The sequence below is a fragment of the Vulpes vulpes genome, chromosome 13 (genome assembly GCF_048418805.1).
Source record: "Vulpes vulpes isolate BD-2025 chromosome 13, VulVul3, whole genome shotgun sequence".
In the NCBI taxonomy this organism is placed as follows: Eukaryota; Metazoa; Chordata; class Mammalia; order Carnivora; family Canidae; genus Vulpes; species Vulpes vulpes.
In genome coordinates, this window is record NC_132792.1 from 40,010,342 (window position 1) to 40,022,097 (window position 11,756).

The window sequence follows — 11,756 nt, forward strand, 5'->3', positions numbered from 1 at the left end:
CATTTGTTTTCACTTTCGGGAATGAACATAAACTTGTTCATTCAGGGCCGCCTGGGGGACTCAGTGGTTGAGCATCTGCCTTGGGCCCAGGGCGTGACCCCAGGGTCCCGGGATCGAGTCCCATGTTGGGCTCCCTGAGTGGAGCCTGCTTCTCCCTCTGCCTGGGTCTCTGCCTCTCTCTTTGTCTCTCGTGAATAAATAAATAAAATCTTTAAATTAAAAAAAAATAAAAAAATTTTAAAAAGGAAGGGAAGAGCGAATCACAAGGGAGGCTACAAGAACAAGCTCAGAATTTCACATTGATTTTTTCCTTTTTCCCACTGTTGTCCCGGAGGAGGTGCGCTGTTCCTGGATACCTGCAAGAGCAGGACGGTGCCCGGAGCAAACTCCTATTCCATCTCCCTGCTCCAAAAACCCATTTAATATATTGTCCTTGGAGAGAAGACGTAACAGATATTAAACTGATAGAACGCATACGACACTTGATCTTAGCCAAAAGGCTGAGAAGCGATACGCATTTTAAGTTTTTTTTTATTTGACTTATCTCTGGACCCAATGCGGGGCTCAAACTCACGACCCTGAGATCAAGAGTTGCACACTCCACTGACTGAGCCAGCCAGGAGCCCCTACATTAATTTTTTAAATGTGCTTTTTGCTGTTGCATTCTACTGCCATCCGGGTTTGGGTTATAAAACACCGGCTCAGGGCAGCCGGGGTGGCTCAGCAGTTTAGCGCCGCCTTCAGCCCAGGGCGTGATCCTGAAGACCCAGGATCAAGTCCCACATTGGGCTCCCTGCATGGAGCCTGCTTCTCCCTCTGCCCCTCTCAATCTCCCTCTCTCTGTGTGTCTCTCATGAATAAATAAATAAAATCTTTAAAAAGTCTAAAAAAAATAAAACACTGGCTCAGATTCAAGTGTGTAACCAGAAGTTTTGTTACCCATTTACCTGCATTCACTCCTCAAACAGCAACAACATGCAGCTACTGAATAATTCAGGTGGTGACTTAGTGGCAGGCTGGCGATAAAGTAGAAAGGCCAAAGGAGCACCATGAAGCCCTGCCCTGCGACACTGTGTGTGCGGTGCTAGGAGGAGGAGCAAGTGGGAGTGGTAACCACAGCAACCGTCTCCAAACCTTACTCTTCCAATGTAATGACTCCCAGCTTGGTTTTTGGCTCTAAATATCCCTCCACGTTCCACCAAATGGAAACGTGCTGAACTACATTGAAAGAAGGACAAAAGTTAGGTCTAAGCTCAGGGCAAGTCAAGCAGTTTGCTTCTGAACCTTTCCTTCCCCCTAGGCCCACGCTTTGGGATCTTGGCTCTCACGGTGTCTCTCCACACCAAGGAAGCAGAACCAATGTAGAAAACCAGTTCTCTCCCCAAGGCACCCACTTAGTGCTCTTGCTCTCCAGGTTCATCCTGATTGCCTTCTGGTCTTGAGAGTTTAGATCATCTCCTGTCTAGTCTTGGTCCCCCTGGATCAGCACAGAGACTATAGCATGAACAGATCAGATTCAGCCTTGAACTGAAGACACCCATAAACAGATTATTTCCAGCGGTTCAGTGATTTTTTTTAAAAATTTTTTTTCGGTTCAGTGATTTTTAAGATTTTATCTATTTGAGAGAGAGCATGAGCCAGGGTGGAGGGAGCAGGGGGGGGGGGCGGGGGGAAGCAGACTCCCCTGCTGAGTGCACAGCCTGACCCGGGGCTCCAAGGACCCCAGGACCCCAAGGACCCAAGATCACAACCTGAACCTAAGTGAGACACTTAACCAACTGTGCCACCCAGGGGCTCCTCCAGTTCAGTTCGGTTCTTCTCCTCTGCTTGTCAGCATCACCTACTAGGGTAGCCCAATTTTTACCTTGGAGATCGTTTATTCTTTAATGTCTACACCCAACGTGAGGCTCGAACTTACGACCCTGAGATCGAGAGTCCCATGTGCTTCCAACGGAGTATTGGCCTGCAGCCGCCAGGTGCCCCATTTTAAACTTGACCCAAAGGATTTGCTCCGAAAGAACACAACAGGGAAAATGGAAAGGGACGTGAGGCAAGATGGGCTTGGAGTTCATCATAGTGGAGGCCGGGAAAATGGTACAAAGTGTTCCGCGTTCTACTTCCGTCTGTCCCCAGGCACTGGGAAAAGTAGAGAGAAGTTGTGCCATCAGCTACAAACCAGGAGATGGGCCTTAAACGTCTCATATACTCTAGTCCTCTTTGCGCTCACGTTTTCTTCCTTCCCTTACTCCACATCTTCCTAATTTTTTCTGCCATGAGAAGAGCAGCTACATGTGTGCTATGTAAGGGAGGTAAATGGAACAATGAGCTTAGCACAGACAACTCTTTGGTTCAGGGATGGGAATAGGGGCGCCTGGGTGGCTCAGGGGTTGGCGTCTGCCTCCGGCCCAGGTGGTGATCCCGCAGGGAGCCTGCTTTTCCCTCTGCCTGCGTCTCCCATGAATAAATAAAATCTTAAAAAAAAAAAAGGGTGGGGGGGACTGGACGATGTTAAATGCCTGCAGAGACGAGGAAGGTGGTCAGAGCTGCACCCTTGTGGAGGATGGCAGAGACGCAGTGAGGTCAGGTGCCAGGGGCATGGGCGAGGCAGGGCTGAGCACCCTTCCCCGGTGGCCGCCACTTCGCATCCCGTGAGGACAGAAAGGGGCTGGACAGACGGAAATGCAGGCTTACTTCCCACTGGAGGGGGGTGGTCACGGTCTCGAGTGGGAGTGATGTGCTTGGGCCTGCAACAAGCTGGTGCGGGCCGGGTGATGCCAACACACCGGCTCCCAAGCAGCATGCTCAGGCAAGACCTAACTGGGGCCCTGAGGACCGGTGAGAATTCGGATTTGAGAAGATTGCAGGACTCGGAGCCGGCAAGGAGCCCCGGGAGCCCAGGGAGCCCCAGGGAGCCCCAGGAGCCCCAGGTGGGACTCGGAGGCAAGGCGCTAGGTCTTGCTAGCTTTACGGGGCTTATGTGGGTTTTTACGTGGTCAAACAGAGCACCAGTGATACACTGCAAGGGCAAAATGGTTTCTTTAACAGCTAAACATTTCAAGATCAAAGTTTCAATGATTTATGCTTTAAAGGTACTTGTTAGAACTGTATCTGGGGGGCGCCCGGGGGGCTCGGTGGTTGAGTGTCTGCCTTTGGCTCAGGCCATGATCCCGGGGTCCTGGGATTGAGTCCCGCGTCGGGCTCCTCTGCCTAGGTCTCTGCCTCTCTCACGAATAAATAAAATCTTAAGAAAAAGAACTGTATGTGGAGTGCATTTCTCCTTGATAGCTTTTACAAATCCTTATGGCAAACGGGAAAAAACAAAACAAAAGCTTACCACCTTGGAAAAAGACGGCTTACTCCTACCCTTCCTCCATGACCCGAACTCTTTCAGTAATAAGCACGAACACACATTCTGAGATTAAACGGGCAGGTTTTTATTATCAAATGTAACAATTCTACGAAAACTCAATGGTATTGTGTGGTTAGATATTACTTCCTATCTTAAAGTCTTTCAGAGGTTTGGGCAGACAGCATCTTAAAGCATCCGGTATAAACAACTCTTTTTCCGATCTTAAGTGCCAGTTGTCACCAATCTTCACACAAAATGGTTTTCTATTTTTTTTTTTCCTACTGCAGTTAAAGGGCCATTGCTGGTTAGGTGAAGAGGGAACGTTTGGCTCTCCATTCAAGATGTTAATCAAAGTAATGCAAAGTAAATAAAAATAGCAGCCACATAAATCTGCAGGGCATTGCATCCAAACGCTAAGGACAACAGGAGGAACTTAAGAAACGCATGTACACTTAATCAGATCCTATTTTCCTCTTTGGAGTTACGCGAGGCAGCAGTACTAGCTAGCTAGTGTCTAATATTGCACTTTTGTAGCTAAACACATAGTGCTAAACACTGACAGCATCAATAGCTGCTCTAACCGCTTCAGTGTTTACCTCTCAGTCCAGCATGCTGACTATAATCCTACGCTTTTAAAAGTTTTAATTATTTGACAGTTAAGGCATTAGAGAGAAAGGTTTAAGGCTCTATCTTAATATATACAAGCATTCACTTCAGTTAGTATATTGCTTTCTAGAATACACTGTTCAAATAGTCTCATTTTACGATATTAAAAACTATGGGATTTCTCTTATTAAAGTCCAAACCATCAGTAATGGGAAAAGTACAATATAAAATAACACATACGAAGCCACAATGTTCCGTTACAGTTTAAACTAGAAATGACTAACTACACATAGCTGCTTCATTTTTGGTTTCGCATTTTGGCCCCTAGTTAGTTCTTATTTACAAACTGGTACGTGAAGAAAACGATGCGACTTTTAAGCTATGAATGTTTGGTGGTGGGTGCGCAAGATCTTCTGATTTATCCCAAGGTGTGTTAAAAGTCAAGTTTCATTGGCTTAACTGCAAGACATCATGAGGGCCAAGGCAGTGGGAAAATATTCGTTTTATTTCTTTTCTTAAGTTTGTGACTTAAAGATCCCAAGACCTTATTCTTGAATGACTTAGGAAGAGGGCACGCTTGTGCAGAAGACTGGGAGATGGAGAACGAACAATGGAAACACACGAAGGAAGCTTCCACGACAGAGTTCCTCATGGAGATGGTAGACGCTAATATTTTTTTTGGTCCAAGACTTAAAACTTAGGAAATACTCATGATGCCATGTTAGCTGGAAGTAATGGCATCACCCGATTTCAAATTCACATTTTAAATGCCTATTTGCAACCAGCAAGGAGCCAGGCATGCTGCTTGCTACAAGGATTTGGCTTCACTGGCTCAAATTTTTTACTCTACCCAAATATAGGGCAAAAGCCCACTGTCCAATCATGTTTGCTGAAAATACTGCAGCCTGAGTGTAGACAAACTTCCCCTGACGTTGCTAGAAGTTGTCGTATCTGACGGTTTCGGGATCACCACACATCTTTCAAACACTGGGGAAAACAAACAAACAAAAAAAACAAATGGAAATATTAGTCTCTAAATTTTTCAATTATTGGGAGCTATAAAAAAATAATTTTGAATTACAAAAGGTCTAAAAAGCCTTAAGGTGGTCCAAATTTTTATTTTACACGGACATAGCTGGCATTTCCACAATTCCCCAATCCTTTGTATTTCCACGTGTGATAACGTGGATGTTTTCACCTTCACTCAGCTCCTCTGTGCAGAGACCATTTTACGTCTATTCACACACAGACATTCCTTGGTCTGGGTCCCCACGTTACCACAGCATTCTTTTGACAGCAGAGGCTCGATACCATTATTAAAACCATTAAGACCATTTTTAAAAAATTCGAAATTCTAAAAATTTAAATTCTAGTAGAAGAAATTTCAAATAATGTGAAACAAAAATATTTGAGTAAGAAGCCCCAGGGCATGGCGTTATAGGAGACAAAAACTCTGTATGTCAGTGACTAGCTAATTAACAACCTTCCTGTGGATTAATTCATTTATCCACACAACTACCCTATTGGATTACCATGTTATCCCCATTATACAGATGGGAAAATGGAGGCCCAGAGCGATTAAATCACTAATCAGCAGGTCCAGAATGTGAACGCAGATTGGCTCTATTACGCTATTTCACTTACACACCACACAAAAACTTCTTTAAAGTGAAAACTTTAACTGGGTATATCGTGCATACTTTCACACATAGATGGGAAACAGGACTGCAGATAGAAACGAGAACAGCTCTTCAGAGTTCAGAAGTTCGTATGGCCAGTTTGATATTGTAGCCAAGGTTAGATTTCCTTTAATAAGAGATTCAAAAACTGATACAAATTTAGAATCAGGTATTTAAAAAAACAGAAATATTTGTTAGAATTCATCCTTAAAATGTGGTTTACAGGGATGCTTGAGTGGCTCAGTGGTTGAGTGTCTACCTTTGGCTCAGGACATGACCCCAGGGTCCTGGGATCGAGTTCCACATTGGGCTCTCTGTGAGGAGCCTGTTTATCCCTCTGCCTGTGTCTCTGTCTCTCTGTCTCTCATAAATAAATATTTTTTTTAAAATGTGGTTTACAAAGTGATCATATTTTAAACACAATACATCGAAACCTTCTCCTTGGATACCAAATACAAATAAAATTTCTATCAATGGCCTAGCAATACAACTGTCTAAGATCTACTGTATCCTACTTTTGGCAAGAACACTTGGATTTTCCTTAAATGACATCTGTCCCATCATCCATCCTCAAGCCCATAACACGGCAACTTTACAATGGAGCCCAACAATGACATACACGACCAATCAGAGCCCTGTATGTCTCTGGCAATGGTGTTTTCTGAAACGGACTTAAGGCCAGGCCAGTGAAGCTCAGTTCCTGGCTTGCTTCTGGACTTAAATTGGACTCCCAGGAATCCAAGTGTTGCTGGGAGTACGTCATGGATAGAGGTTGGCCAAGAGTACCCTTGGATTCAGGCAAGTCCGTCAACCCTGGGTCTGTCATCAGTTAATAAATTAAAACTTCCTCATTCCCAGCTCGTATTATTGTTATTCTAGTAAGAAACCAACTTATTTGCTGAAAATTATACCTTCATATTCTGTGAAAATGTAGAAAAGTCTGAAAGAAATTAGAAGTCTAGCCTTCTCAAGCCTGCTTTTTAATCCCAGTAGTATCTAATGCAATTTTAGTATTTAGCAATGAAACTGTAGACTCTAAGCTGCTAGCAAAAGACAAACCCTGAAAAACCTCCAACTGCCCCCCCCCCCAACAAAAACCTCCAAAACAAACAAAAAACTAAAGTTTCCTATTCTCCTTTAGGTGCAGAAAAGTGGACAGTAAAACAGGAAACTATTATGCAAAGACAATTTTGAATTACAACTGCAAATGTTCACAAATCTGTCATTCCTTTCCAGTGAAATCTGTTTTTAAAAATGTTTTATTTTGCATACTGTCATCGAAAGTACCATGTACAAAAAATCTTTTTTTAAGATTTTATTTATTTATGACACACACACACACACACACACACACACACACAGAGGCAGAGACACAGGCAGAGGGAAAAGCAGGCTCCCTGTGGGGACCCCTATGCGGGACTCAATCCCAGGACCCCAAGATCACCCCCTGGGCCAAAGGCAGGCGCTCAACCACTGAGCCATCCAGGCGTCCCCAAAGAAATCTTTTAAGATATTTGGGTTTTGGGGTACCTGGGTGGCTCGGGCAGCTACATGTTCAACTCTTGATTTTGGCTCAGGTCATGATCTCAGCATGAGAGTCTGCTTCTCCATTTGCCCTTCCCCCATGCTCTCTAAAAATAAATAAACCTTAAAAAAAAAAAATCCAGATTTCACCAATTGGTGTTAAGCCCTGTGGCATGAAGCTAACCCCTCAAAAAGCCTACAGTTCTGATTAGTTGTAATATTTTATTTCTTTATAGTAATTCTGAAATCTCTTTTCTGAAAAATTTAAGTCTTTTGTGAGATTTCTTTGTTAGGACAAAGGAACAGTTTCTTCTTCCTCATATGTAAGATAAAGTAAAACCCATAACTCAGATTCCTTAAAGAAAATTTGTTTGATAGCCTTTTTGTTACTTAAATCAACAATAAGCATTTACTTAGCTATTGTTGCCCAATATTATAAATACTAGTTGGAAGAGAAAGAGAAAAATCCTCTCTACTTTTGAAAGCTTCTTTTTTGGCCAGAAACTAAAATGAGTCACTATACTGATCCCCCCCCCCCCAAAAATTATATATTACAAAAGACAGATCATTTTCATCCACAAAGCCATCTAAACGATACACTGAAGAGGCCAGGTATGGAAGATACCCTCCCTCCAAACGAGAGCGACATAGTTTTTGTTTGTTGGGTCTTGTTTTGTCTTTCCACAAAACCCAACTGTTGTGGGAATAACCAGGCTTAAGAGATTGTAAGAGCCTCCAAAAATACCTAGTACAGACAAAAGTTTTCACAAAAAAGCAAAGGAAACTGTCAGCACTTCATCTTGGACTTCCCAGCCTCCAGGACTGTGAGAACTTGAAGGTTGTGGTTCGTAAGCCATCCAATCCATGGAATTTGTGACGGCAGCCCAAATGGACCAAGATATTCACTCAGCAAATTATCAAGATTAAGATTACCGCCAGTAATGTCACGTGGGTATAACAACCCAAATACCACGTGAGGGGATATTTGGGATATTTGGTGATCCTCTATGGTATTATCCTTTCGTAATTATTCTTTTATTATAGTACATGAATTATATATTTGTTATGTAAATATTATTCTATCATTTTCTATTATTCTTACCCCATTACCCTGGTATAGCCACAAGAAAAATATCAAAAAAATCCAAACTGAAGGAGCACCCACAAAATACCTCGAGAGCGGAATACCTCAAAATTGTCAAGGTCATGACAAACAACTAACCAAGAAACTAACCCAGACTAGAGGACGCTACGGAGACAGGCCAGGTAGCTGCAACAGGGAACAGAAAAAGGACATTAATAGAAAAACTGGTAGAAATCTGAATAATGTCTGGAACTTCATAGTCACAAGCACTGCTCCTGTAATGATGATGGTGATCACAGCAACAAAATAGTTATCTGTCTACCTATAGGACTTTACAGTTTGCCAGACTTGTTTACACATTAATCCACCGGATTCTTACCCCCTAGCAAGGTTGGGTCACATGCGAAGAAGTGATGTTCACGTGCATCTTACAGAGCAGGGAAGCAGCACCTCTATACGCTCATCTCCCATGTACGCAAAATATGGTCATACGCAAGCATCTGCTGACAAATTTAAATCTGTGAGCTTGCCCTGGCCCCCGGGCGCACTGGGAGTGTCAGCTTGGAGACGGGGGCGGGGGGGGGGGAGGTTCGGGGTCCGGGGCACCCACAAGTGTGGCCTCTGGAGGAACCGCTTCCCCCAGCCAGCCCCCAGCCCTCCTTCCCCAGGGGCATCTCCAGGAGCCAGTGAGCTGACCTCGGGGGTCTTTAAGGACAAAAAAGAGACACAGCCCAGTAGTTCTTGGGGTCCGCAGCAAAGATCGGACAAAGCTATGCGAGAAGTGAAGCAGAACTTCTCCACCTGAGCTGCTCGTGGGCTTCACCATCGCTCCCGACGCTGTGACAGCAACCACGCTGTTCTTTCTTTCTTTTTTTCAAGATTTTATTTATTTGTGTGAGAGAGACACACACAGAGAGAGGCAGAGACACAGGCAAAGGGAGAAGCAGACTCCACCCAGGGAGCCTGATGTGGGATTCGATCCCGGGACTCCAGGATCATGCCCCAGGCCAAAGGCAGGTGCTAAACCTCTGAGCCACCCAGGGATCCTTGTTCTTTCAAGACATTTTTATTGTTACCAGGTTCCTGTGGCTGCTGTAACAAATGACAGCAATTTCGGGGCGCCCCGGTGGCTCAGGGGGCGGTTGAGCCTCTGACTCAGGATCGTGGCTCAGGTAACAATCCCAGGGGTGGGAGACTGAGCCCCGCACAGGGTCTGCCTTAGATCCTCTCCCTCCCCGCCTCAACTTGCAACCACAAGTGCGCTTTCTCACTCTCTCTAAAATAAGTAAATCTTTTTTAAAAAAAAAATAAAGACTTTATTTACTTATTCATGAGAGACACAGAGACACAGGCAGAGGGAGAAGCAGGCTCCCTGTGGGAAGCCCGATGCGGGACTCAATCCCAGGACCCTGGGGTCATGTCCTGGGCCAAAGGCAGATGCTCAGCCACTGAGCCCCCCAGGCGCCCCAATAAATAAGTCTTTTTAAAAAATTACTGCAATTGGGTGGCTTGAAAGAATTCTGGCAGCCAGAAGTCAGAAATCAAGGCATCAGCCAGGCTGCACACCCTCCAGAGGCTCTTGGGGAAAATTCATCGCCTCTTTCAGCTTCTGAGGGCTTCAGATGCCCCTTGACTTTCGTCTGCATCATTCTAATCTCTGCCTCCAGAGCTGCACTGTCTCCTCTTCTCTATCTGCCTGTTCTCCTTCTGCCTCTATGCACTAAGGGCCCACCCAGAGAATCCAGGATAAACCCCTCCTCCCAAGATCCTTAATTTACATTTTGGGCCAGATAACAGTCACAGGTTCCAGGAATTGAGACATCTATTTGGGAGATACTTGGGTGGCTCAGCGGTTGAGCATCTGCCTTCGGCTCAGGTCGTGATCCTGGGGTCCTGGGATTGAGTCCCCCTTGGGCTCCCCACAAGAAGCCTGCTTCTCCCTCTGCCTGTGTCTCTGCTTCTCACTCTGTGTCTTTCATGAATAAATATCTTAAAAACACACACACACACATATATTTGGGACCACCATTCAGTCCACTACAAGTACTGACTCTGCATGTTCTTATTTGCTTAATTAAAAAAAAAAAAAGAGTACCAAGTCTGAAACGAGAAGTGATGGATCTTTTGGTCCACTTGGTCATAAGCTACGTGACTCTGAACGTTATCCAGCCTCCTGGGTTTCACGTCCTCATCCGTCAGATGGAGCATGGGGTACCTGCCCCGATGCCTCACGGTGCTGTGATGAGGCCCAAGGAGCACTGGACACATAAAACTGCTTAGAGAGCACAGGGCACTCTATTGGTATAACAGATGACTGGTGATGACACATCTGATTATTAATATATAGTCACACTATAAGGTTAAGGGGAGAGAAACTAGGTCCAAACTGCATGAGGGCATACAAAAAAAAGAGGCTGAAAGAAATATTCGTTGTGGTTATATCTGGAGGGCGGAATTTTTAGAGACTTCTTTGTACCGGTCTATATGTTCCAAATTTTTAAAAATGAGCACGCAATACTTTTGTGATCCTTACCTCCCAGGGTTACTGAGATCATTAAATGAGGTAACTTATTACTTATGCCAAGTGTTTCACATAGTAATTCATGTGAATTTTTAAAAATTCTCAACATAAAAGCAGATTAATCTAAAATTAGAATAAAATGCAAAAATCTGGATTTTAACAGGGCATCTGATTTGCTATTCTATCATAACTCCAAGCATAAGATAGAATCAAAAAAAAAAAAAAAAAAAAAAAAGATAGAATCAAGGGTGAGTAATGGTTATAGTCAATTTAGGATATATTTTTTTAATTATAAGATTTTATTTATTTGACAGAGAGCGAGAGCACAAGCAGGGGGAATAGCAGAGAGAAAAGTGAAAAGCAGGCTCCCTTCTGGGAGGTGGGATGGGGCTTGATCTCAGGACCCCCAAATCATGACCTGAGCTGAAGGCAGATTCTTAACCAATGGAGCCACCCAGGCACCCCAGATATTTCTAATGTAATAGCAAAAAGTTTCACTTCTAGCCATTTCTTATTCAATATATTCATTTTGCTACGTAGATAGTATGCTTATCAAATCCATTAAACAGCATTAAGAGTTAAATAACGAACATTTCATGGTAGGGACGCCTGGGTGGCTCAGCAGTTGGGCAACTGCCATTGGCTCAGGGTGTGATCCTGGGTCTGGGGATGGAGTCCCACATCAGGCTCCCTGCATGGAGCCTGCTTCTACCTCTGCCTGTGTCTCTGCCTCTCTCTCTAATAAACAAAAAACCAAAAAACATTTTAAATAACAAAGTGTGTACCGAAAAGAGTATCAAAAAGACTGGAATAGGGATGCCTGGGTGGCTCAGTCAGTTAAGCAGCTGCCTTCAGCTCAGATCATAATCTCAGGGTCCTGGGATCAAGCCCCACATCTGGCTTCCTGCTCAGCGGGGAGTCTGCTTCTCCCTCTGCACTCCCCCCTCTTGTTTTCTCTCGAATAAATAAAATCTTAAAACAAAAGGCCGAAAT

At 44.2% G+C, this 11,756-nt stretch overlaps 1 protein-coding gene and 1 pseudogene across 8 annotated transcripts in view; both read right to left on the reverse strand.

Annotated features, from left to right (window-relative positions):
- Positions 1 to 332: 332 nt before the first annotated feature.
- On the reverse strand, positions 333 to 512 carry LOC112932708 (U2 spliceosomal RNA; annotated as a pseudogene).
- Positions 513 to 3,413: 2,901 nt separating this feature from the next.
- ESRP1 (epithelial splicing regulatory protein 1) overlaps positions 3,414 to 11,756 on the reverse strand; it is a 54,342-nt gene continuing 45,999 nt past the window's right edge. For all 8 annotated transcript variants that reach the window (XM_026013762.2, XM_072734311.1, XM_072734309.1 and 5 more), the window contains one exon: positions 3,414 to 4,942. Coding sequence is in view for 4 of the 8 variants with exons in the window: in XM_072734308.1 (XP_072590409.1) it covers positions 4,922 to 4,942 (21 nt within the window). In the remaining 4 variants the exon portion in view is untranslated. The remainder of the gene's footprint in view (positions 4,943 to 11,756) is intronic.